This window comes from Cyrtonyx montezumae, unplaced genomic scaffold (assembly GCF_038088225.1).
Source record: "Cyrtonyx montezumae isolate F1298 unplaced genomic scaffold, pur_monq_1.0 scaffold_15, whole genome shotgun sequence".
Lineage (NCBI taxonomy): Eukaryota > Metazoa > Chordata > Aves > Galliformes > Odontophoridae > Cyrtonyx > Cyrtonyx montezumae.
The window spans coordinates 7,261,298-7,285,878 of NW_027071881.1; the positions used below are offsets into that span (position 1 = coordinate 7,261,298).

The 24,581-nt window shown below is 55.9% G+C and overlaps 3 protein-coding genes across 4 annotated transcripts; 1 reads left to right on the plus strand and 2 right to left on the minus strand.

Moving 5' to 3' along the window:
- The first annotated feature begins 3,304 nt into the window (after positions 1-3,304).
- Positions 3,305-9,106, plus strand: ALDH3A2 (aldehyde dehydrogenase 3 family member A2). 2 transcript variants are annotated; one of them, XM_065731988.1, is made up of 11 exons: positions 3,305-3,529; positions 3,697-3,928; positions 4,023-4,108; positions 4,787-4,995; positions 5,130-5,247; positions 5,376-5,517; positions 5,632-5,798; positions 6,259-6,358; positions 6,500-6,735; positions 7,678-7,801; positions 8,098-9,106. In XM_065731988.1, exons 1-10 carry the CDS (start codon positions 3,368-3,370, stop codon positions 7,756-7,758), a joined length of 1,533 nt encoding a protein of 510 aa, XP_065588060.1. In that variant the 5' UTR covers positions 3,305-3,367; the 3' UTR covers positions 7,759-7,801; positions 8,098-9,106. The 2 variants fall into 2 exon arrangements, with proteins under 2 accessions (XP_065588060.1, XP_065588061.1); XM_065731989.1 differs by lacking the exon at positions 7,678-7,801.
- A 581-nt stretch (positions 9,107-9,687) lies between these two features.
- LOC136045963 (multidrug and toxin extrusion protein 1-like) lies at positions 9,688-14,635 on the minus strand. The gene is made up of 17 exons (XM_065732200.1): positions 14,460-14,635; positions 14,211-14,312; positions 13,993-14,061; positions 13,677-13,825; positions 13,552-13,594; positions 13,425-13,469; positions 13,078-13,175; positions 12,819-12,916; positions 12,045-12,158; positions 11,891-11,958; positions 11,576-11,684; positions 11,422-11,497; positions 11,283-11,352; positions 10,896-11,028; positions 10,586-10,680; positions 10,261-10,390; positions 9,688-10,176 (listed from the first exon to the last, which is right to left on the minus strand). Exons 1-17 carry the CDS (start codon positions 14,601-14,603, stop codon positions 9,974-9,976), a joined length of 1,746 nt encoding a protein of 581 aa, XP_065588272.1. The 5' UTR covers positions 14,604-14,635; the 3' UTR covers positions 9,688-9,973.
- An 873-nt stretch (positions 14,636-15,508) lies between these two features.
- LOC136045827 (multidrug and toxin extrusion protein 2-like) lies at positions 15,509-23,234 on the minus strand. The gene is made up of 17 exons (XM_065731990.1): positions 23,120-23,234; positions 21,812-21,913; positions 21,257-21,325; positions 20,835-20,983; positions 20,434-20,476; positions 19,864-19,908; positions 19,347-19,444; positions 19,105-19,202; positions 18,671-18,784; positions 18,361-18,428; positions 18,142-18,250; positions 17,677-17,752; positions 17,448-17,517; positions 17,071-17,203; positions 16,887-16,981; positions 16,589-16,670; positions 15,509-16,305 (listed from the first exon to the last, which is right to left on the minus strand). The coding sequence occupies exons 1-17, from the start codon at positions 23,228-23,230 to the stop codon at positions 16,067-16,069; spliced, it is 1,701 nt and encodes a 566-aa protein (XP_065588062.1). The 5' UTR covers positions 23,231-23,234; the 3' UTR covers positions 15,509-16,066.
- Between the last annotated feature and the right edge of the window lie 1,347 nt (positions 23,235-24,581).

Genomic DNA, 24,581 nt, shown 5'->3' on the forward strand with positions numbered 1-24,581 from the left:
AGGTAAAATAAATACTGACACTAGAAGTGTTTCTATGGTAAAAACGAGTTGGTGCGTCTCTGTAACCAAAAATCATTGGTGTCAAATCAATCTCTGAATGTTCCCTTGGCTCAGGGCTGGATGGGGCAATGTGTTTCATTATCTCTGATAGCTCTGGCACAAGGTGTCCCCAGCTTTGTTTTTGGCTGGGTTAGGGGAACTGCAGGGAATGCTGATGACATGTCTGAACATGAGGGACAAAGCAGAAGTCTTACTGCGCTGTGCAAGTCTAGGAGATAGGCTACTTTTCCCCAAAACTCGTTTTTTGTTGGTTTTCTTTTTTCCCCTCTGGGTCCAGAGGCAATAACTGTTGTGATCCTGGTGTCATAGCACTGTGCAGTGTAGAGCCCAACTGCACAGAAAGAAGTAGGTCTGATTGCTGCTGCTTGCAAAGCTTGTTGCACCTTTACGATTCAGACAGGCTGGCTTGAGACCTGTCTCTTCTGACTCCTGCTTCCCCTCCTGTTTTTGTTTGTTTGTTTTGCTTAATTATGATCCTTTGACTTTTTCATGCCTCTCAGCTCTGCTTGCTGCTGCCTTTTCTGACTGTCCAGGATGCCCTGCACTTCCCCGTCCAACTTGAGCCCACAGCTTTGGCTCTACCTCTATGAAGTGCACGCTTAGCTCCTCCTTTCTGCAGATCAGTGAAGTATATCTTCGTAACCCCTTGGAGTCACTTGGAGCCCAGTCCAACTAACACTTGGCACTGCTGCTTCAGACAAACACCTTTTCAAAAGCCTTTTGTATGCAGCAGGCTGGAGGGGGGCCTGCTTTTCAGCTGAAAGCAAACCACACGCCCGTGGTGCTGCAGGAGTGCTGCTGCAGTCTTGGTGCCAATCAGTTTCATTGTCTCTTTGTGTCCCTTTCACGTTTTCCACGCCCTAGCCACGTCTACAATGCAGCCCACAGACCGTGGCTTTGTACTAGAAAGTATCTTGTTCCTGCAAGTGTGAGATCAGCAACAGCTTACACAAACAAGCAGTGCCATAAATGAACTGAGCCGCATTTATTCTTGTAGGTTGCTTAGAGCTACTCCCTGTTGTTAATCTTCTGTAGCTGCTGCTTTTTGATGGAGTGCTGTTTGGGCTTCTATTTCTGCCTGCCTCGTGCTTCTGGATGGATTTGGTGACTTTCTGCACAGCACTCAGAGCTGTATGTGGACCAGACTGACATTTAAGCAGAAGTTGAATGTTACTGCTGAAAACTGGGTTGTGTCAGCGCACCGTGTGAGCTAATGAAACATTTATTGATTCGCTGTGTCAGTCTGTGGACTCTTGAAACGAGGCACTGCGTGGCTTATCTTCTAAACGAAAGTCCTCCTTCACCAGGCTCAGCTGAATGCTCTGTGAGCAGGGCAAGGAACAGCACGAAGGCGTGTTGTCCGAGCCTAGCGTGGGGTGGGCAACTGTCCCACCGTGGTGCCTTGCTGTGATCGACTCCAGGAGGGAAGCAGGAGCAAGAGGCTGCTGCAGAGGAGGGAAGAAGGGGCGTCTGAAGCTCAGCTTCTCAATAAAATGTCTTCTGCTGCTTTATGTAAAGCCCTCGGGATTAGACAGCCCCCAGCGCTGCTTACCTCCTGATTCTTCTGGAGTTCATTACTTTCCCCCATAAATAGTTCCCTCCTTTATTGTTTCTTAGTGACTGAATAAAAATAGAAGATGCTGTCAGCTCCAAGGCGTGAGGAGCGCGCTGCAGACCACGCGTTGTGCTGGGTGCTGCCTGCAGGGTTTCTTCCATCTCACTCCAGACCTTGGGCTTCTCTGAAATCCATGCATCTCTCCCAGCTGCTCCAGGGAGGCTGAACTGATATTTTGCAGTGCTGAGAGCACCCTCAGCTTGTCTCCCGACCATAACTGGCTAAATGACGGCCATGACAAGGACCAAAGAACGGCGTTGCACTTCTGCTCTCTCTTTCCTGCCAGTGCAGAGGAGCCTGAAGACCAAGTTTCTGCAAAAGCATGGCACAAGACAAGCCTGGATGAGATGAGAGCAGGGACGTTTGCCTGCTATGTGTGATGCCAAGCACAAGAAGAACTGCAGCAGCATGGAAATCCTCAGGCTGGAGGGTGAGAATTCTACGTGCAGAAGAGCAGACTGGAATACAGCCATGGTGGAAGAGAGAGGTAGGTAACGGCCCCCCTGACCTTGCAAGCATCCCCTTGCGGGTGTGCTGACTGCAGAGGGTAAGTTGCATCAGTGCTTCCCCAGGGCACGATGTATTACCCCACTCTGAGAGTTCAAAGACTTTTCCTCTAATCGCAGCAGCGTTAACTCTTTATCTCATTTTTGTTGGACTTTCAGCCAGTGTGGCATATGGCACAGTTTCAGTGTCACCTCTGTGCAGGGATGCTAAAGGAGCAAGGCAAGCACGTTTCCACCAGGTGATTCTCCTGCAGGGAAAGTGCTTGTGAGTGCAAACCCAGCTCCCTTCCATATATCACAGTGCGAGGGCTCCATTGAGCCCAGCCTGTTTTTCTCCCACATAATGCCTCCTGCATGCAAATACTGCCAGTTGCTCTTGTCGTTCCTTCCCACCAGCAGACTGTTTACTGCTGAGATTTGTGCAATAGCTTGTGCAATGTCCCTGTGCCGGCTGGGCTGCGGGCAGAGCCAACAGACTTCGGGGGAGCACTGCAGAGAGGGGGGTGCGGCTGTGGGTTGAGCTGGGTACCGGTGTTACTGAGGAGCATTTACAATACCTATGGCTCAGTAGGTGTGTCAGATACGCGGCCCGAGAAGCTGCTGAGTCTGAAATGGGAGAACCGTTTCCAAATAACCCCCTTGCATATCTTAGAGGAACAAGTCGGGGCAGGACCAACCAAGTGCAACGAGCCCAGCCTCGTCTCAACTCCCTAACCTGCTTTTCTGACCTGCATTTCCCGCACCAGTGCCGTCCTGGGGTTAATCCGGCTGCGCGCTGCCCTACACCCCCTCACCTGGGGCAGAGGGGCAGGGCGCTCCGCGGCACCTGCCCTGCTTAGATAAGGGAGCCCGGGCGGAATCTGTCCCCGGCTCCGGCGCAGTGAGCGGCTCAGTCCGGGAGCGGCCACCGGACAGGAGCGAACGGAGCAAACCCTGACGGTGCTGCCGGGGACCCGCGGGCCGTGACCGCGCTCCCCTCGGCTTTCCCGGCTCCGCTGTCCCCCGAGGGGGCGAGGGAGGCGGCGGTGGCGGTGGTAGTACGCGGCGCTGCCACGTGACCGGAAGGCGGAAGCGGACGCGCTGAGGCGGGAGGGCCGGGGGTCGTGAGGGGGTCGCGCCGCTCCGCGCTTCGGGAACTTCTGTGTAAATCGTTTAAACTTTCGGCGGAGCTGAGCGCTGAGCGGCCATGCGGCGGATGGAGGAGGTCGTGGGCCGGGCGAGAGCCGCTTTCAAGTCGGGCCGGAGCCGGCCGCTGGAGTTCAGGCTGCAGCAGCTGAGGAACCTGGAGCGGATGGTGGTGGAGAAGGAGCGGGAGATCCTGGCGGCCATCGGGGCGGATCTGCACAAGGTTTGGGCCTGCGGGCTTCTCCTGCTGCCCGTGGGTGGTGCTCAGCCCTGCTAGGCCGGCAGCATCCCCGCCGGGGTAGCCCTGGCCGAGGTTCCTGCCTCCTCCTCTTCCAGGTGGGTGCGGGAGGCGGGCGCCTTTCCTGCTCTCCCTGATCTGTGTCATTGCAGTGCGGCCACAACGCGTACAGCCACGAGATCATGGGGGTGCTGGGGGAGCTGGCCCTCACCATGGAGAAGCTGCCGTCGTGGGCGGCCCCTCGGCCGGTGAAGAAAAACTTCCTGACGCTGCGGGACGAGGCGTACATCAACCCCGAGCCGCTGGGGGTGGTGCTGGTGATGGGGGCCTGGAACTACCCCTTCGTGCTGGTCGTTCAGCCGCTGATCGGGGCCATCGCCGCAGGTGGGACCGCCACAGCCCGTGTCCACCACTGGGGGTCTGTGTGGGGCCACGAGAGGGGCTTGAGAGGAGCACGAGGGCTGTGCGTGTCCCCTAGGCAACGCCGTGGTGGTGAAGCCCTCGGAGGTCAGCGAGCACACGTCCCAGCTGATCGCAGACATCCTCCCTCAGTACTTGGACCAGGTGAGTGCAGCCCGGTGTTTGGACACCTCGAGGAAATAGCTGCCTTGGTTTCACGTGGCTGCTGTGGGTTAGAGTTGAATCATTTGCCCCTTAGCTCCAAAAGGGTGTGGGTAGGAGATAGGGGAACGTTTGAACTGGTTGTAAAGTACACAAACGCCCTGCTGCATTCTTCTTGCTTGCGTGTGATTTATTGTGCCTTCATAGCCTTGCTGCAACACGGCCCTCTTTTTGGTGTCTCTCACAGCATTGTTGTGCAGGCATTTCTGTCTGCAGGAACTTCTATTTGGGATGTGGTCTGTAGCCATGGGTTTGGTGCTGTTCCTGTGAACCAGGCTCCTGTGTTCATGTCCTGCTGTGCTCGTGGCTCAATCTGTTTTCCCCTCTACTTCTTTGATATCTCTTGCACTGTTTCACTCAGACTTTTCCTCTGACAGCACAGCTTCAGCACGTGAGCTTTTCTAGGCAGTGAGTGCTTTCTCTGGGTGGGGAACGAGAGCTGAGGAAAGGGAGAAGCCTGCTGGTTATCTGTGCTCCAGCTCTTCAAGTGTGGAAGCAGCTCCACAGCCTGACTCAGGCCTGGTCTTGAAGGGGCAGAGAGTGTGGTCTCATGGACAACTGCTCACTCGATCAGATTGCTTTAAATCAAGGTACATGCAAGGCTTTTGTTTGCCCGTGCAGGAGCTGTACCCTGTGGTCACTGGGGGAGTCCCTGAGACGACAGAACTGCTGACACAGAGGTTTGATCACATCATTTACACGGGGAGCTCCGCTGTGGGCAAAATCGTGATGGCAGCAGCTGCCAAGCACCTGACACCTGTCACCCTGGAGCTGGGTGGGAAGAGCCCCTGCTACATCGACACGGACTGTGACCTGGCCGTCGCCTGCAGGTCAGCCTGCTGTGGGGCTGAGCAGTGGGGCAGGGGGATGTCTGTGGGCCCTGAGGGACCCCAGGTGCCAGATCGGTGCTGCTGACAGGGTGGCTAGGAGGAACAAGGTGGAGAACCCCTCTGTTCTTCTGCAGGCGGATAACGTGGGGGAAGTACATGAACTGTGGGCAAACCTGCATTGCCCCGGACTACATCCTGTGCCACCCATCCATCCAGAGCCAGGTGGTGGAGAACATAAAGGCGACACTGCGGGTGAGCGTGGCAGCTCTCGTGCTGTAGCTGTTGTTCCCCTCAGCACAGAGCTGTGAGTTTCTGTCCTGGCAGCCCCGGAGCTGAGCAGAAAGTGCATCAAGTGCTTGGTTGTGTCTGTGCTGTGGCAGGAATTCTACGGGGAAGATGTGAAAAAGTGTCCAGATTATGAAAGGATCATCAACAAGCGTCACTTCAAGAGGATCATGAGCCTGCTGGAAGGGCAGAAGATTGCCTATGGGGGAGAGACCGACGAGGCCTCCTGCTTCATAGGTACCTGTGCACGTGTTGGGTGGGGGAGGGGGTGAGTGGCACCTGGACAGAAGCCCCCAGTCCCGTGGTGGCCCCACCTGTGGCCCTGCTCAGTGCATCTCCTGCCCTCCTCAGCACCCACCATCCTCACGGATGTTTCTGCGGAGTCCAAAGTGATGGAGGAGGAGATCTTCGGGCCAGTCCTGCCCATTCTGTCCGTGAAGAACGTGGACGAAGCCATTGAGTTCATCAACCATCGGGAGAAGCCACTTGCTCTTTATGTCTTCTCCAATGACAAGAAGGTGGGTTGGGGCCCTGCTCCTCCACAGTGCTGGTCCTCTGTGCAGCAGTCCCAGGCACAGCTCCCTATGGGAGCACTGCCTCCTGTTGTTCGTGTGTTGATTGCAGTATTTGCCTCATGTGAGCTGTGTTCCCAGAGCTGCCTGGTGTGTGCTGAAGGGCTCTGGATTTGCATGACGTTATGAAACAGAAGGATGACAGCTGAATTTCCTGTTTGGTGCTTACTCTTTGGTGCTTAGTGTGTCATGTAGCTGTTTATGATTTAGATATTTTTAGTATCTTGCTGTAGAGAAGAGCTTCAGTCTTTCCAACTTGTATGTTTCAGTTAGTGTTGCACAGAGAGGGCTTGTCTGAATTGTCAGTGAGAGAAGATTAATGCAACGTCCTGATACTCCCCTCCCTGTCCTGCTTGTCACTTCTGGGCCTCTGTAACTTTTTGCTTTTTGTTTTTTCTTCTCTCAGGTCATCAAGAGAGTTATCTCAGAAACCTCCAGTGGGGGCGTTACTGGAAATGATGTCATCATGCATTTCTTCCTTGCGACCTTACCCTTTGGTGGTGTTGGTAAGTTACCAGAGCTCCTCCTTAAGCACTTGGACTTGCTGCATGCTGGAACAGCAGTGTCTGGATTGCTGCTGGCCACAAGTGCCCAAAGGTGTGACTAGCCAAGGCTGCAGTGTCACCTGGCTGTGCTCTGTGTCACAGGGAACAGTGGGATGGGTGCATATCACGGCAAGCACAGCTTTGACACCTTCTCCCACCACCGCTCCTGCTTGATCAAGGACCTGAAGATGGAGAGCACCAACTCGGTCCGGTATCCTCCCATCACTGAGAAGAAGTTGAGTTGGGCCAAATTCTTCCTTCTGAAGCGATTTAACAGGGGCCGTGTGGGACTGATGGTGCTGACCCTGTTGGGCATTGTGGCAGCAGTGGTGATAAAGGTGAGCTGCAGCTCTTTGCTTTCTACTTGAGTGCACGAGCAGTTTGTTTTACCCTCTGCACGTCCTCTCTTTGTGATTTCAGACCTTTCTTAGAGCCTGGCCTGGTTTTTTTGGGTTCTTTTTTTTTGTCTTCTGACACTTCTGCTTGGCCTATCTGAAATGATCAGCATCTGTTTCTCACTCTTGCCAATGACACCTAGAACAGAAATGTCCTCAGAGAAATCTGCTGTGCTATTTCTTTGTCTGCACTGCATGGTGGCACCTGTGCAACACTCCCTGCAGAGGCAGATGAGGGTTGGTCCATTTTTTAGGCAGGTCTCTTAGTTGTGATTACAGTTTCAGGGCTTCCTTCATCAGGGCCGTGCAGAAGTGATGCTGTGGTGTAAGCCCCAGATTTATGACAAGCTCTTGTTCCTTGCCCAGTTGCAGCCTGTACCTGACCTCAGCTTAATTATTTCCTTTTCCTCCCATCTCCAACTTAACGCAGAAGGATGGGATGTCCTCCCCTCTATTCAGGGGGCAGAAGCCTGCTGGCAGTGGCTGGAGGACTGGGGATGCCTCCTGACGTGCAGCAGTGAGGTCTGAACCTCCCAGGTGTGATTGCTCTTGGTTCTGTGTGGCTGGCTGTTCAGGCACCGTGTGTGCCTGCGCTGGCTGCTCCCTGCAGAGCTCAGCTGTACATCTCCCTGTTCCTGCCCTGGGGATTTACCAGGCGTAGGGCAGCAGCCACTGAGGAAAAAGGAGATAGCAATCTGTTGTTCTTCGTTGCTGCTGTGATCAGAAGTGCAGGAGCCCAACGAGTAGAGAGGAAATAATCAGCCTACATGGCTGGCTCCAGGAGATGGAAGAGTAACAGCCAGGGAGGCAAACCCTGTCTAGGTGAATGCCTTCTCAGGGAAGGGGGGAGCTCACAGCATCTTGAAATCCTTTGGGTTTTCTCAGAATCACCAGTCTGTGCTGAAGAGAAAAGCTCTGTGGGTTGTGCTGGCTGTTCAGAGGCGGGGCTGGCTCAGTGTGAGTTAAGGAGGAGCAGGTTTCAGAGCACTGCTGTTGCTGTTACGGTGAGGTAGGCGCCTTTCTCTTTTCCCCTGTGCAGACCTAGGTGAGGTTGGGTGAAGCATTGTTAGAGCAGTGGATGTGGGGCTTGGGGAGGCTCCTCCTGGTGCTGGGGAGCAGTGCCTTCCCCTGCAGCTGCAGCAGTGTGTGCATGCCCAGGGGTGGAGGCAGGCGAGCTGGAGGTGGTGGCACCCTGGGGAAGTGGAGGGGAGCAAGGTGGGGTTGCTTCAGGCTGTTCTGTGAGGAAAGTTGGTCTTGTTTCCACAGACCCATTACAGGAGGGTGGTGTTGTGTTTTCTTTCACAGATGGCTTTCTACTGAAGGGAGGAGGAGGTGCCATAACCTGTGTGCAAGTCGGATTTGGGGTGCTCACTTCATGTCTGTTTCTTTCACTTCAGTCCTTTTTTTTTCTTTTGAGCTGGGTTATTTCTGTGAGCTGTTGAGCACACAGAGCAGCCTTGGGAAGGCACTGACCACGAGAAGGCCTGGACTTCTGCTTACTAACAAGCCACACTAAAACTGAGGGACCAATGGATACAAACTCTTGAAAGGAGAACTGAAGAGCAAGAAATACAGCACCTGGCACCAGCACATGGCCTGCAGAGCACTGCTTCCAGGACACAACCCCGTGTCTTACACCAAACTGCTCAGCTTCTTCCACTGCTGATCAGGAGCTCACGTTTCAGCTGTAATTGGTCTGACTGTTTTCCCTGCAGCTCTGGGGACGGTCTCTTCTCCTGGTGTCAGTGTGAGACAGGCTGTGCTGCTGGTGCTCATGGTCTGCTCTGATAGTGTTGGTTAGGAGTAAATCAGGTGAGGTTCCCTCTTGCCATCTGCTTGGGGTGCAACGTTCCTGGATCCCTGTGAGCCAGAATCTGCTGCTGCTGTCTGGTGTGTGGGTGGACACCTTTTGGGGGCTGTGGTGGTTATTAATTTGACAATTAGAAGAGTTCAAAGAAGATAGGTGCCCTGCCTGTATTTTACACGTGACAAAGGATCCCTGGACAGGGGGAGGTGGTTACTGAGTGTGCGTACCCCGATGTGTTGGAGCTTCTGGATCCACTGTGGGCTTGCACTGGGTTATGACGTGGGATGTACTGTAGCTTGGGGAGGTGGTGGTTGAGAAATTGAAGGTGGAAGGGCCCCATAAATATCCTTTAAAGAAAATCTGAAAGTGATGACTGGATGCATTTCTTAATGAACTGTAATCACTACGCAGTAAGTGGGATCTGTTCACGGCTGGTGATAACCCACATGCTGAGGCTTTTTAATGACTCATTTTGCCAATACAAAATAAATACTAAGAATTTAAATACTAAAACCACGTGTGGTAAGTTGCTGCAATCTCCTGCAGGATCCTGCCTGTCCTGTGCCACCCCCAGCTCGTGCTGGACATGGCACATGTGTACAGGTGATGGCTGCTTCACACGTACACATCTGCCCCAGGGCAGCAGTGCAGCTGTGCTGCTTCTGCCCCCGTTCTGTGCCAGTCCACCCCATAAGAGCATCCCACCCACTGTTGGTGTCACTTGGGCTGTGTGAAGGGCACCTTGTATGGGGCAGCAGTTCGTGCCCAGGGTGGGTGGCAGTGGCTCTTCGTGTTTCCTGACCCCCACCTCCACCCCATCACCTCTGGGGCTCTGCTCCCCCATGGGGAGCTCAGTCTGTCTGCCCTGCAGGTGGTGGCCCCGTGGTAAGTGTGCTATGGACGAGACAGCCCTGAGCAGCTGTGTTCTCACCTGGAATGGGATTTCTATGTTCTATTGGTGCACTGGTTGCCTTTTCTCCTCCCAGCACTGAAGTGGGAGCCTGAGCCTTGCTGAATTAAGCCTTGTTGAATCATGGAAGCTGCCTGGGGGGTCCCAGGGGCAGTGCCTGAAGGACAAGCCTGGCTGAGTTCATTCTTTATTTGGCATTGTCAGAGCAGCACTGTGGGCCACACAGCTCTGATCAGTGGATGAGAGCTGCAGCGCGGGCAGGAAAGGGACACCTGCACGCTCAGTGTAGCAGCCCAGGGCAGTGCTTCTGCTGTCACAGAGCTGCAGGGCCCGTTCCCAGCAGGAGCCGACGAGATGCTCCCAAAGGCTGTGACGTTCAGGTGCAGTCTGATCTGTGCTTTGTGCATCCATCGGCCAAGAGGGGCCTCCATCCCAAAAGCCAAGTCCCCGAGCCCTGGTGCAGGTCAGTGTTTGCTGGTCACGAGCTTTATCACCACGCCGAGTGCCAGCACTGCGACGGCCGCGGCCGCCACCAATCCCCGGCGCAGGATCAGCCCCCGGCTGGGCACGGTGCTCGGTGCTGCTCCCTGCTGCTCCGCCTGGAAGTTGCCACCCTCCATCCTGGTGATGCCCGTGAGCACCACGCCGTTCTGCGCATCCACTCCGGCTGCAACGAGATGGGATGGGCTCACCGTGAAGCTCTGCCGGAGATCTGCGTGCTGCAGGCACACAGCCCCGGCCCCGGCCGTACCCACGTAGCCCCGCACCGCTGCAGCCGGGAGGTGAGCGTGGAGCATCGGGGCTGGCTCCTTGCTGTGCAGCTCAGGGCTCTGCTGCTGCTCCTGTAGTGGCTGTGGGGTCACTCCTGCACGGCGCTGAGCCTGGGGGAGCAGTGGGGCTCAGCTGTATGGGGCGGGGGGAACCCCCACTTGCATTGCCTGTGCATGGTTTTTATATCCAGAAACGGCACAGCCCCCGTGCCCCAAAGCGGGTGGAAAACTCAGAGCTGTTAGCACAGAGGGGAATCTCGAGGTGGGTGATGGAAGAAGCAGAACCATCCCGTCCTGCTGGGTTACCTCCTCGGATGCCTTCCTCCAGTCCATGCGGCAGATGTAGATGAGGAAGCAGGTGCAGAGCATGGAGACACAGACCAGCATGCTGAGCCACAGCCCTGCCAAGGGTGTGCTGGGTCAGCTGGGCACCCACCAGGCAGTGGGGATGGGGCTGCCCAGCAGAGCTGCAGAAGAGGCTTTCCCCAGGGTAATTTAGGGCACTCAGTGGTGCACTGACTGTCCCAATCTGCCCCAGGTACCCTGCAGAGTCAGGCAGGAGTGGCAGTGGGGAGCTGCGTCTGTCTGGGGGGATTTGGGTGTGGGGGGGTGGTACCTATGACGCCAATCCTGGCCACGAAGAGCAGCACGGCTCCCAGGGGCAGTCCCACACCATAGTAGCTCACGGCGTTAAGGATGGCACCGAATTTCTGCTTGCCTGTGCCTCTGAGCACCCCTCCACAGGCACACTGCGGGGAGAGGGAGCAGGATGGGGCCAAATATGGGGCTGTGTGCCAGTCCTGAGGACAGGGCTGCCTCCCATCATAGAATCATTAAGGTTGGAAAAGACTCCTAAGGTCATCCAGTCCAACTGTCACCACCGTGTCCACCAAACCGTGTCCTGATACTCATTTCTCTTTGTTCTGTCCTGCAGGTTTTGCTCCTCTCGTGCACTCAGCACTGAGGTCCCCTCCCGAAAGTAACAGCTTTCCCAGGGACTTACACACGTGGCTTCAAACAAATGGAAGACAACGTAGACGGGCATGACCCAGGCCACCAAGTCGATGATCTCCCTGCAGACAAAGAGCCAGCAGTCTCTTTTTGGGATCAAACATCCAGGGCCGGGAGCTGAGGGCACTCACTTATCACTGGTAAATATATATCCCAGCACGTCCTTCGTGGCAGCTAAAATGACCCCTACAGCAATGCAAAACCCTCCTAGAAAGCAGAGCGAAGAGGTGAGCACATCCTGATGGCAGTGGGGGGCCGGGGGCAGAGGACAGTGCTGCTCCTGACCTGTGCAGAGCATGCTGGTGGAGGAGGACCTCTTGGCCACGTCGATGTCGCCGGCACCCAGAGCGTTCCCCACCTGCACGCTGGCGGCTGTGCCGAGCCCCAGGGGGATCTGCAGCCACAGGGGGTGAAAACAGTGGCAGGAAGGACAGACAATGGAGCATAGGGCTTAATTTTGGTCATCTGCTCTGTGGGAAGGGGAGGCAGGAGCAAGGAGGGACATGAGCATGGAGAGGGGAGATGTAGAGGATGGAGCTGAGCTTTGGCTGTATCTGAGCTGAGACCAACCCTAGAGAACCCTAACCCCCCATCCCTTACCATGAAGGCGACAACGGACACCTCGTAGATGACAGACTGTGCTGACAGCTCCACGACGCTCAGCAGCCCTGGGGGCAGGAGGTTGGGGTGCTCAGCCCCCACGAAGGCCAAGGTGCCCCATCACACCCTGGCAGCCCCCCCTCCCTCTGCTGACCGATCAAGAAGCTGCCGATTTCATAGGTCCACCACTCGATGCACATCATGAGCATGCTGGGGATGGCCAGGGAGGTGAAGCTGTCCCACTCCAGTAGGCACTCGCTGGACCAACCTGTGGAGAGGAGAGGGGACCCGAGGTTGGATGTTAGGTTGGATATTAGGGGAAGTTTCTTCTCAGAAAGAGCAGCGATGCGTTGGCACAGGCTGCCCAGGGAGGTGGTGGAGTCACCATCCCTGGAGGTGTTCAAGAAAAGTTGTCACACTGAGTGACGTGGTCTAGAGCGGTCACAGGCATGGCTTGGTGGTCGGACTTGATCTTATTGGTCTTTCCAACCTTAATGATTTATGAAGGAGGTGGTCCATCCAGATGGAAGCCAGCAGGGCTCCAGATCCCCACAGGACCTGTTAGCAGAGCCCCACACACAATGCTCATGGACTCCATGGGACCTCTAGCTGCAAAGCATGCACATACAAGCTGAGCTGCAACGCTCAGCTCTCATCCCTCCCGGACCAGAGCACCTGAGGACAACCTCATGCCTACGCCTGCGCTCATCCGGCTTTGGGGCCAAACCCTACAACGCCTCGACAGGAGCTTCCTTCCCCAATTAATGGTTACCACGCAGTGCTCTGCCAACGCCCGCGTGCCGGGCGGTCACTGGAGCAGCACCACGTCCCCGGGCTGGGGTTAATGTTTCCCCTCCAGCACTCGAAAGAAGAGGTAGAAGATGGACGAACACATGTGTAAAGCAGAAACTGGAGGGAGATATCTTACCTCCCCACGTCTTCACGTGGAGCTTCTTGCCTACAATATACAGGAACAAGAAAATGGTTTGAGAATACTGAGCAATGGTGTTGGCCCAGGCAGAGCCCCTGGAAAGGAAATGAGAAAGGCTGTTGGCATCGTGCTGACGTCTCCCTGGGTGTGGGGTGCTGGAGCATGATGGCCCTGTGAGCACCAGCTGTGGATGGTGCCGTGGTGACCCCCAAAATGACTTTTCTGTTGTGCTTTTCCCCCTGTAGGCATTACTCACACAATTCCCAGGTGGAACACGTAGAGGAAGACAGAGTTGGCAATCACATTGACAACGTTGCCGAAGAGCCCGCTCAGCACCACGGGCCACATAATCATCTGCAACGAGGGGTGAACAGGGGCTGCCATCAGGGAGACCCTGCCAGCCCCCTCCCCACAGCTTTAACAACAGGAGAGGAGAATTCTGGCGTTGGAGGTACAGCTCTGAGATGGGGACACGGGATGGGATGTCCATTGGGTAGAGGGACGGATCCCCAGGGAAGAGCTCTCCATGGTGTTTTGTGGGTGTGGGGTTAGGGGAGCCCTGAGTGGAGAGGAGCCTGGGTGGGCACGGGGTGTGGGACCCACCTGGTTCTGCAGGTACCTGGCCTCCAGGTTATACAGAAATACTGCCTGGAAAGCAAGTGGGTGCATGAGCTGAGGGCAGCACTGGGACAGAGAGGTGCAAAACACGAGGTCAGCAGGCAGAACTTACCGGGAGAGCGGGGACGAACGCCATCACATAGAGCTGGGTTAACCTGGGGGACACGAGAGGCATGATCAGCGAGGAACACGGCCACCAGCGCCCACCAAAACAGTGTCCCCTGGAGACCACCCGACCTGGAGACTTCGGGGTCCTGGCGGATGAGCAGCAGGAGCTGCTCGATGTTGATGAGCACAGCACAGCAGGGGAAGCAGCAGAGCAGGAGGATGAGGATGGCACGCTGCAGGATCACCCCCACCCGCAGCAGGTTCCTGCTGCCGTAGGTCTGAGGGTGAGAGCACAGTGTGAGCTCTGCACTTTGAGAAGAGCTCGGTATTTCCTTGGGAGCTCAGTGCTCCCGGTTATGGGATGGCTGCTGGAGCTGGGCAGCACCAGGTCCTGATGCTTGAAACCCCGGTGGGTGACCCCAGGGCACGTGGCAATGACACCCACCTGCGAAATCAGGGTATCACATGCTGAAGACAGACCGTATCCTACAGAGATGGCAGTGACATTTATCACCTGGAAATGGGAATACAAACTGAGACAAGTGAGTATTTAAGGCTTTTAAGTGAGGAGAACTGTTCAAAGGAGGCTGAAATCTCCTCTGTCCCCTCTGCCTGCAGGTCTCAGCCACCCAGCCCCATATCCCAGCCCCACGGCGCACTCACCGCGATGGCCAGCGTGACGGAGGCCAGCTCGACCTTGCCCAGGTGGCCACAGAAGATGGAGCTGACCAGGTGTATCAGGAAAATCAGCAGCTGGATCAGGATCTGAGCACGGGGGGAGAGGAGACGGGGAGGTCAGAGATGGAGATGAGCTACAGTGGGTGATGGGGACACCTCCGGGTTAGGGCAGGGTGGGGACAGGAGGGCAGCGTGCTTGGTAGCCCTCGGCTGCTCCCCTCCCTGTGTCCTTACCAGCGGCCCCGCCAGTACCAGCAGCTTCTTCGCATCCTCCCAGAAGCCGTCTGGGATCAGGCGCTGCACCCAGCAGCATTTCTTCCTGCTTCTGTCAGCCGTCCCCTCGCTGATGCCGCCCTCGGGGCCGCTCGCTCTCTTCATGCCGCCTCTCTGCCGGGGAGTGAGACGATCCCTTTCTCCGCGCTCTGTTAAAGCCACAGCCCTGACGGGGCGAGCAATGTGTAACCCGGGGGTGAACTTCAGCCTGGCCGGCTTGGCTGCGATGGGCAGGGCTGGGAGCAGGGCTGGGGGCAGCACGGATCCCCCGTCCCACCGCGGAGGAGCGATAACTGATGTAGGAGCCGAGCCCTCGTACCCTGCTCCGCTGCGTCCGGTGGGCGAGAGAGGATCGTCCTCCTCTTCCAGCAGAGACGGAGGGTCCGTGGGTCCGCCCGCTGTTTGCAGCTGGCTGTGAGTGTTCTGTGCCGTTCTCATCCCATCGCGGCGCTGGCCAAGACAAGCCGGCCCCGTTGGCTCCAGCTGTCGGCCCCGCACGGTGCGGCCGCGTCGGGTTTCAGCGGCTCTGCTCCGCCAGCCCAAACACAGCATCCTGCCTTGGCCCCGCACCGCGGACGGCGGCTCCGTGCCCGTCCCACTCTCCCGGGTTGCGGTGTCAAAACAACAGTGACTGCAAGCGGGGCACGGCCTGTGGCATCCTCCCGCACCTGGGGACGGCCCACTGAGGCCGCGGTTAATGCCCGTTGTGAGCTCCTGCGTGACCCATCTCACCCACGTGCCAGGAGAGGCCGTGCACTGCTGGAGGTGGTGCAGCTGCTGCAGGTAGGAGTGAGAGCTTGCACAGTGCTGTTAGCACACGTGGCCCTCCCTTGGCAGCCCCACAAACGGGCACCGCATCTCCCACAGCCTCAAAGCTCGGGGTCGGGAGTTGGAGGTTGTGTTTAAGGTTCTTCTCCTGGGAACTGTTGAGCCGTGCAGATCAGGACATGCCTCCTCCCCTCTTGTGCCAATGACCGGGGTCACGTTCACAGCCCGTTAACAGCACAACATTTACTCAGAAAACTTTACTGTATCAAAATCCCACCTTACAAAAGTGCAAAGAACAGTTGCTCTAGGCCCTGTGCCTGACACGCACTGGGTGAGCAGGGCCCAGTGCCCTGGCAGAGGAGTCAGCCCTTTTCTAACACCACGAGCCTTGCACAGCACTGCTGCAGCAGTGATGAGTGGGCTTGGACCCCCTGAGATGCTGGTGCCAAGGGATCACACTGAGCAGGCAGCTTGGGCCTCTCAATTTGCAAACATTAGCAAACAATTTGAGACAAATGCTCCCAGGAAGGAGGAAGCAGGATGGCATGAGGTCCCTGTCTCCATCCCTGGCCACCCTAAAGGTCCCAAAGGGACATCCCCCAGGCAGTGCTGGAGAAGGGACCAGATCTCAAGCTCAACCCCTTTAAGAACGGTGTGTGTGGGACAAGTTATTATAACTAGAAATGGAGCAAAGTGAACTCGGTAAGGGGCTGAGTGGGAATTTCTTCCTGCCCCATTCCTCCTGGGGCATCACCACACACTTTCCTGCACAGCTCCCTGGCAGGATGCTGGCACTGCCTCTAGCTGTGGGCTGTCAGGAGCCGGACCAGCACGCCCACCAGCAGCACAGCAAGGGCAGCAGCAGCAGCCAGCACCCGGCAGACGATCAGAGCCCTCCACGCCACAGCAGGAGGAGCAGGGACGTTTGCTGGCTCTTCCTGAGTGATGAGCTGGTGGTCCGGGTGCCTCTCGCCTCCTCCCACCATGCTGTCAGGCAGCACTATGGTTTCCACGGTGTCTGTGTCCACAGAGATGTAATCTGTGCAAGAGAGGTGAGTGCTGTAGAGAAGCTGAGCTGCAAAGGCAGGAGTCCCCATCTGCCACCCTCCTCCCCCCCCTCAAGTCTTTGATGGTCTTCTCCCAAGGCTCAGGACTGAGGGGAGATGCAGATGTGCTCTGGCTCTTCCCTGGAGCAGCCAGGGTGGTGACAAGGGTAACAGGAACCAGCTGGAAGGACAGACAGCACTGCCATGGCTGTGAAGGAGAGGAAGGGCTGGGAGGAGGAACTGTGCTCCCTCCCGTTGTGAGGTGTGGTTACATACCTACAGCAGATGTTTTGTTAACAGCTGTGCCATTGGAGTTCACATCTTCCAGCTGTTTTTTCAGACCAGCTCGGACTTGAGCCTAAAAGCACACCAAGGAATTGTCGTTCTCAGAGCAAGGATGTGCTGCCCAGCCAAGCAAACCTGAGCCTCCTCCCTGACCCTCCCAAAGCAAGCACGCTTAGCACCAAGCTGCTCCAGGACAGATCCTGTGTCACTTCAGCTCCCCACAGCCAGCCCAGGGCAAAACCTGGAGTAACACCGACAAAGAGTTACAGCAGGGAAGCACAAATCTCACCTCTTCTGCAGCTTTCTTCCAATCCATGCGCATGACAAAAGCAGAGAAGGAGAGGGATTGCAAGGAGATACAAACGATCATCCCCACCCACAGACCTGCGAGGACAGAAAGGAAGTTCACCCAGATGGTGGAAAGCCCCGTTCTGCTGGGTTAGCCCTCACTGCCGAGCAGAGGACACACGTACCCAGGACCCCCATCTTAGCTGCAAACATCAGTGAGATGCCAATGGGAAGGCCCACGGCGTAGTAACCGACAGCGTTGGCGATGGCACCCAGCTTCTGCTTCCCTGTACCCCGCAGCACGCCGCCGCAGGTCGCCTAAGGAAAGCAGGCAGGGAGGAGGGAGAGCTGAGCAGCTCTGCAGTAATGCCAAGAGGCATCTGCAAGCACAGGGGATGCAGAGGTGCAATGGGTGATGCCAGCTGCTGCTGGGACAGTTTTTTCAGTTCGCTTCTCTGTATCGTTTTAGTAGATGGAAAAAAAAAGAGCTAAAGGCAGCTTTGCACTCTCCACTGTACCCCTACTTGCAGAGAGGAATTGCTCCCCGTGCTGGGATACTCACTGCTGCTGCATCAAACAAGTGGAATGGAGCAAAGATGATCATCACTTTGGACACCAACACAACAATCTCCCTGTTAGAAGGATGTGCACACTGATCAGGGAAAGCAGCACAGCATGGCCTCAAGGCACTCTGCTTCTGACACGTTTCCTGGGCCAGCTGCAAAGCCTGATCCCAGCCCCCAGTGTTACCCAAAGCAGTAATAAAACTCGAAAGAAAGCTTCCAACCCACTTGTCATTGGTGAAGATGTAACCCACCACGTCTTTCAGGGTCCCCAGTAACGTTGCAACGACCACAGCAAAAACTCCTGAAAGAAAAAGAAACAATTGAACGTGCTTGCTGCATGGACTGCTCCTGACCAGGTCCAGACCTCAGGGGCTTTATGAGATGGGGACAGGGCCTGGCAGACCTCCAGGTATTAATGCAGTACAGGACAAGGCTGCTTTCCTTACTTCTCCCCTGGATACTCTATCCACCACCTGGAGGTGGAAGACAGGATGCTGAACTGTTTTTTTTTAACTATCAAAGCCTTTGCGTTAGGTTCCTAACAGCGCAGAAGAGCCAGGGTGTCACCAAACAGAATATCCAAACAAGTGGGCTCGGGCTGCTGGGGATGGCCACCAGCCCTGTGAGAGGTGAAATGAACCTGCTGCTGCTAATTGGCTTTTATTCCCCACCGTGGGGGCCTGGGCTGACCTGCGCACAGCAGAGCAGTGATGCAGGACGTCTTGGCTTGCAACACATCCCCTGATCCCAAGGCATTGCCCACTCTGACGCTCACGGCCACGCTGAAGCCCAGAGGCACCTGAGTAGCAGTAGATAAAGAAGAGGTGAGTGACAACAGCCTGCAGCAGCTTTCTTCTTCCCCAGTACGGAATCTGCAGCTGATCCCAATTTAATGAACCCGGTCTTTACCATGTATGCTGCAGAGGACAGCTCGTAGATGACAGACTGAGCACCCAGTTCCACCACACTGAGCAGCCCTGCAAAAGATTCACCACTTTGTTAATTAGGTCAGAATGAGAACTTTACCTTTGCTGACAAGGAGGTGGTGACTATCAGGTTCCCATCTAATACATGCAGCAAATTGCAGAACCAACCCTGCAGGGTGTGTGTGTTGGGGGGGGGGTGCTGGCAGGATGTACTCAGGGACACGTTCAAGAGACAGCCACCACAGCATGGCTGGAGGACACCCTGCTGAACCACAGAGAGAATTTGGACACACCTGCCAAGAAGCTACCGATCTCAAAGGTCCACCACTCAATGCACATCATGAGCATGCTGGGCAGTGCCAGCTGGATATAGGAGCCCCAGTCCAGGAGGCAGTCTCTGGTCCAACCTGCAGCACAGGGGTGAAACAGTGTGAGTATGTTCTCTTTCTCCGTGCTGAATGGGAGCCACGCACTTATGTGGACACTCTAAGGACAGCATCCCAGCCACAGCTCCCAAGACACCAGCCTAGAGCTGCTGTACCACAGAGCATCTCTGAGCTGGGGTCATTGGGAATGGGCTTGGGGCCACAGTAAGGGACCTGAGATCATGGCTACACAGTGAGGAGATGGTAATCCCTTTATCAGACCTAACCCCAGGTGCTGGTGACAGTGCCAAATCCCCAGGGCCAGGCATTGGCCTATTGAAGGGTAAAGCTCTGCAGAGTACCTCCCCATGTCTCCACATGGATCTTCTTCCACCACACAAAAAGGAAGAGAAGGATGGCCTGAGTGTACTGAGAAGCAGTGTTGGCCCAGGCTGAGCCGCTGGGGAGAGAAACAGGCAGATTGCAAACAACACCCACTTTTCAGCTCCAGCAGACCTGGTGGCAATCACCTGTGCCTTGCTGCAGATATGGAGCAAACCCCTGCACCCAGGGAGAGGCTGTCACCACCTCTGTTCTCACTTACACCATGCCCAGCTTCAGTGCATATAGGAAGAAGGCGTTCATGGCCACATTGAGGATGTTGGCTGCAACTCCTGTCACTATCTGAGGCAAAATGATTGCCTGGAAGACAAGGAGAGACTTTAGAGTTTGCTTCTCTAGCACTGCCCAAGCTCCCAGGCCTGCAGCCACGACCCAAGCTACCATCCAGCAAACACTGGGAAGACCTTCTGCAGAGTCTGAGGAGAAAGCCAAGAAGGTGGCTCCTGTTTCAGGTAAGATCAGATTGTATTAGACATGCAGAAGACAGCATGCATGGCTCAACAGTTGGGACAATCAGCTCAGTGCAGAGTTGGGAGGTAGCAGTGGGAGAATGGAGCAACCCAAGGCTGATTCCCTGGAGCTCCTCCAGTCCTGCAGAGCCAGCTGGAGGCTGTGGATCACACATTCCTCAGCCCAGCTCTCCCCAGGACAGGATGAACTTAGATCTCCAACCTTATCCATGTTCCTAGGAACTGGCCCAGAGCCCAGTTACACAATACCTGACTTAGTAAATATCTTGTCTGCAGCTGGTAGAGAAACGCCGCCTGCAAGAGTCAGAATTCATTTTGTCAGCACTGCTGCGCTACGGTTCAGTGGCCAGCTACACTTTAACACCCACAGCTGGGTACTTCCCACTTGCTCTTGCACAGCTGTGCCAGGGTGCCACAGCACAGCACACTGCCCACATTTTAACCTTGGAGTACAGCTTCAACTTAGAGGAGCTTCTCCAGAGAGGCAGACAACAGCTGAGAGTTCAGCAGCTGCATGCGTGTGAGCTGCAGCCTTTATCACACTGCTGAGTGAGCTCTGCAGCCCACAGTTCCAATGTCCAGAGCTTGTAAACTGTTGTGCAGAGACGTGGCCTGCAGTAAAAGCCTCTGCACAGCAATACCAAGGAATGCATGTTTGCAGCTGCTGGTCAGTGCACATCTATTAAGGCTTAAGATAAAGAGGCACATTGTAAAACTCAAAACCATGCTGCCTTGTGATCCACAGTGCAAGGACCCTTCCTCCTTTCCCCATTTGTTCAGAGGGATGCAGAGCTTCTGAGAGCTTCAGCAGTAACTTACAGGAAGAGCTGGAATAAAGATCATCACGTAGACCTGCGTTAACCTGGAAAGAGAGATGTTTACCCAGTTAATGAGACAGGAAAGCAAGAGCCAAACCAAGCAGAATTGTATCTGAGCTCCACAGAGCATTGATTTCAACACTGTGCAGTAACCCAGCCACAGCCAAATGCCCGATGCAGATGGGCTGGGGGAGATAATCTCAGAAGCCTCAACTCCCAGACATGCTGGCCCAGGGAAGGTTCAGGGGCTCTTCCACCTGTTAATATTGGTTTCTGTTGGCTCTGCTGGCAAACAAGGTCCCAGAGTTCACCCCCACCCGGACCAAGGGGCTTCATGGCCTGGAGGGCTGAGACCTCATGTGCTGCTGACCAGAGAGGGATCATACTCAATCTCACTCTGACCTGGAGACCTCGGGGTCCTGCCGGAGGAGCAGCAGGATCTGCTCAGTGTTGATGAAGACTGCCCAGCAAGGGAAGCAGAACAGCAGCAGGATGAGGATCCCTCGCTGCAGGATGGTGCCCACCTGCTTCAGGTTTTTGCTGCCGTAGGTCTACATGAGGATACAGGACCAAAGTTAGAGTTATGGGGAACCAGATGGGTTTGGGCAAATGCTCACGACTAGGGCAGCAACATGCTTTCCCTCCTTGCTCCCAGAAGTGTCCATCACCAGGCTGGTTGGGTTGAGCTGGCTCTCAGGTGGATTGTACTTCCCTCTGCTACTCATCCTCCCACCTTTTGTGCCCAAAACCACACCGTGTAGGTGGTGAGACAGTGCCAACCCAGTCCCACCAGTAACAAAGAAGGGGGGGGAGCTGCCACCAACCTGGGACATCAGCGTGTCGCATGCTGAGGCCAGACCAGAACCCACAGAGATGCCTGTCACATTGATGACCTGCAGGAGACAGGAGTGACTTGGGTTGGAAGTGAGAACTGCAGGGAACGTGGCCCAAAGCACCGTGTCCCTCCCTGAGTTGGGAAGGGACACAGCTCTGCCATGAGTTTTTTGGGAAGTTTCCAGACTTCCTCTGTTTTTCAGAATAACACATTCACATTACCTAAATAGTCCTTTCCCTGTTATGATGTGAAAAGGAACATTGAGCAAGGGACGAATAGCTAAAAGACTACAAACCCACCCCACACACATGCCTAGGTCTCTCCGCCCAGCTGCTGGCCCTGCACTGATACAGTCACTGCTCAGGGCAAAGGAAGGAACAATTCAGTGGATGCAATGTTTGTGTTGCATCAGGCTCTGCGAAGAGTCCTCAGATAAGCACTCCTGCGGGGTTTTTCTTTTCCCCCTTCTTCTTTTCTATTTCCCTTTTCTGATGTCTCACAGTTTTCACATTTCAAATCAGAGGATAAGCAGAGTTCTACGTACAGACACGGCCAACGTCACGGCGTCGAGCTCGGCCTTCCCCAGATGGCCACAGAATATGGAGCTGACCACGCTGATCAGGAACCCCAGCATCTGGGCTACAAACTGGGATGGGAAGAGGGGATGGAGAAGTCAACACCACTTAGACAGAGGAGCACTGCCCTTCCCCTGCAGCTGGGCCATGATTAGGCTTTGAACCAACTGCAAGCTTCCCCCAGGTTGCTGGTGGCTTTGTCCTTAGATCCCAATGGTATTTTGGTGTTACAAAGCCAATCTGCCAGGTGTCCTTTTTTAGCTGAGGCTTAATGGCCCCCCCTAGAAAGACTCTTCCATCATGAAAGCTGAGTAGAGAAGGAAAATGAAAACTCCTAATGCTTTTTTGCACTTCCACGCATCTGGGGAAACCTCAGCTCCCCAAAGCGGTGTCCTCTCTTCCAAGTCTGGCCTGCACCTTCCTCTCCAGCAAGGTTTAGTGATGCTGTCATAGACAGTGAGCTCAGGACCTCACTTTCCCTTGGCAAGAGGATGGTCCCCCTGCAGCACGGCAATGCTAGAAGAGGATGGTAAGAGCAAGAGACCCCCATGGCAGGTGGGTACAGCTGGGGGGGCCATGCCCAAGGGCTGCTCACTCTCTCTTCTTCCTTGTGACCTCTAGAGCCATTGGAGAACTGGCTCCTGTGAGGTCTGAGGAAGAGCCAAACCAAACCTCCTGCTGCTGCCTGAGGATGCTGCATGCTCTCAGGCCTCAGCACGTCCAAGCAGCTGTGAGTAATCCCCGCAGGAGATGTCTGTACCTCTGTGACTGCTCCAGTGCAGGGCTGGGCATGGACTACACACAAACTCACGAGAGCTACACCTGGGAGACAGATTTAGGTTTGGTTTTGAGGCTCTCCGTGCCCACCGGGGTGGAAGCATCGAGGGGCTGATGGGCGCTGCTATAGGAACAGAAACTGCTGTGATTTCCTTTGCTGCACCATTGCATCAGAGCAACGCGAGTGTCAGCGAGGACATCACCGAGAAGCGCTCCGTCTGCCAGGAGGGGCAGGGAGCTCGGGACACAAAGCCACCAGCAAGGCCCGGGCTCCCCACGCAGTGCCTTGGGAGGGAGACGGCTGCAAGGGAAACCCCCTCCCCAACAAACAAACGCTGGATGACACCTTAAGGGATCACCCGCATCGCTCCCACACCGCGCAACGCGTCCGCGGGCAGCTACCGGCGGCACGAAGCTCCGCAGGGCAGCACCAGCTCAAGGGGAAAGCTCCGGGCAATGCCCTCCCGCACCCCCCAACCCCTCCCAGCCCCGGCTCTCACCACCGGCCCCGCCAGCCGGGCCAGCTCCCCGCTCTCCCGTCGGACCCCCGCGGGCAGCAGACGCCGCACCGCCCGCCCGCACCGCGCCGCTCCACCGCCCGCCTCCGCCATGGGGCCGCTCCGCCGGGACCGCCCGCACGCGTTATGGGAACGGCCTCCCCGCCCCCCGGGGCCGTGGGGCTGCCGGGTGGGGGCGGGGCGGGGCGGCACGCCGTGGGGAGCGGGGCCCCGCTGGGCGTTGGGATCCGCAGCACGCTGAAGCAGCCGAGCACACGCGTACGCGCACGTGGAGGAGGAGTCAGAACGGGGGAGGGGGGGGGTGGGGACCCCTACGTGTGTTGGGTGCGGGTTCCTGCGGTGAGAGGAGGGGGTGGGTGAGGGCTGAGGATCCCCGGGTCTGTGCCCCACTCCCACGTGCGCGAGGGTGTGGGTTTGGTGGGCAGGGCTTGCCCGTCAGGGACAAAGGGATTTCTCAGCACATCCTCCAGGGATGTTTCCTCTGCCGTCAGCATCCTACGGACCCAGCACCGTAGGGGCTTGCTGTGCAATCACAGAGTCCTTCAGGTTGGAAAAGACCTCCAAGAACCCTAATTCCATCCTCACCCGCACCATGCCCGCTGACCACGTCCCTCAGTGCCACATCCCCATGGTTCCTGAATACCCCCGGACACTCCCCCTCCTCCCTGGGCAGTCCGTGCCACTCCTGTTTCCTACTATCCAAGCTGGGCCTCCCTAGGCACAACTGAAGACCTCTCATCCTCGGAACCAGGGATTCCCCATCCACCTGGTTGGTGCTGCAGGGGTGCAGGCTCCTGAAAGTGGGACCACACTCGGGCTGGGATGCCTGGAGAGGGACGCGTTTTGGGTGGGAGCTGGGGTCCTTGTGAGGGAGATGTGGGGCCACCAGCCCCGGGGGTTTTCAAGAACAATGGAGATGTGGCACTGAGGGACATAGTTTAGTGGGCATGAACGATCTTAGTGGTCTTTTTCAACCTTAATGATTAAACGAGGTGAAGTTCTGCCTGTGTGCAGGTGCTTGGGTCCAAGTAGCTGTCCCCAAATCCATCTCCAACATATGGAAAATTGCAGTGGAAAGGGAGGGTTGCTTGTAGAGAAGCTTACACACTGTCTCAGAAACCTGTAGCTGTGATGTCACCACCCAGAAATGTAAAGCCTCGTTAATGTTTCACTTACCCCTTGCTCCCTTGGCTAAAATGTGACATCACTGTGCAGCAGTGGTGAATCATATCCTCCTGGACTTTATGCACCACGATAAAATCTGGGCACCACAGGTCAACACAGTGTCTGATCCCACCACGAGCCGATCCTTGAGACCACAGGAGTCTGTGCTGCCCACGAATCTGCACTTTTGGGGCAGATTCTGTGAAGAAATAGAAATTGTCAGCAGTGGATGATGAGCGTACAAGTCACAAGTCCACTGCCTGATGGTACCCGTGGTGCT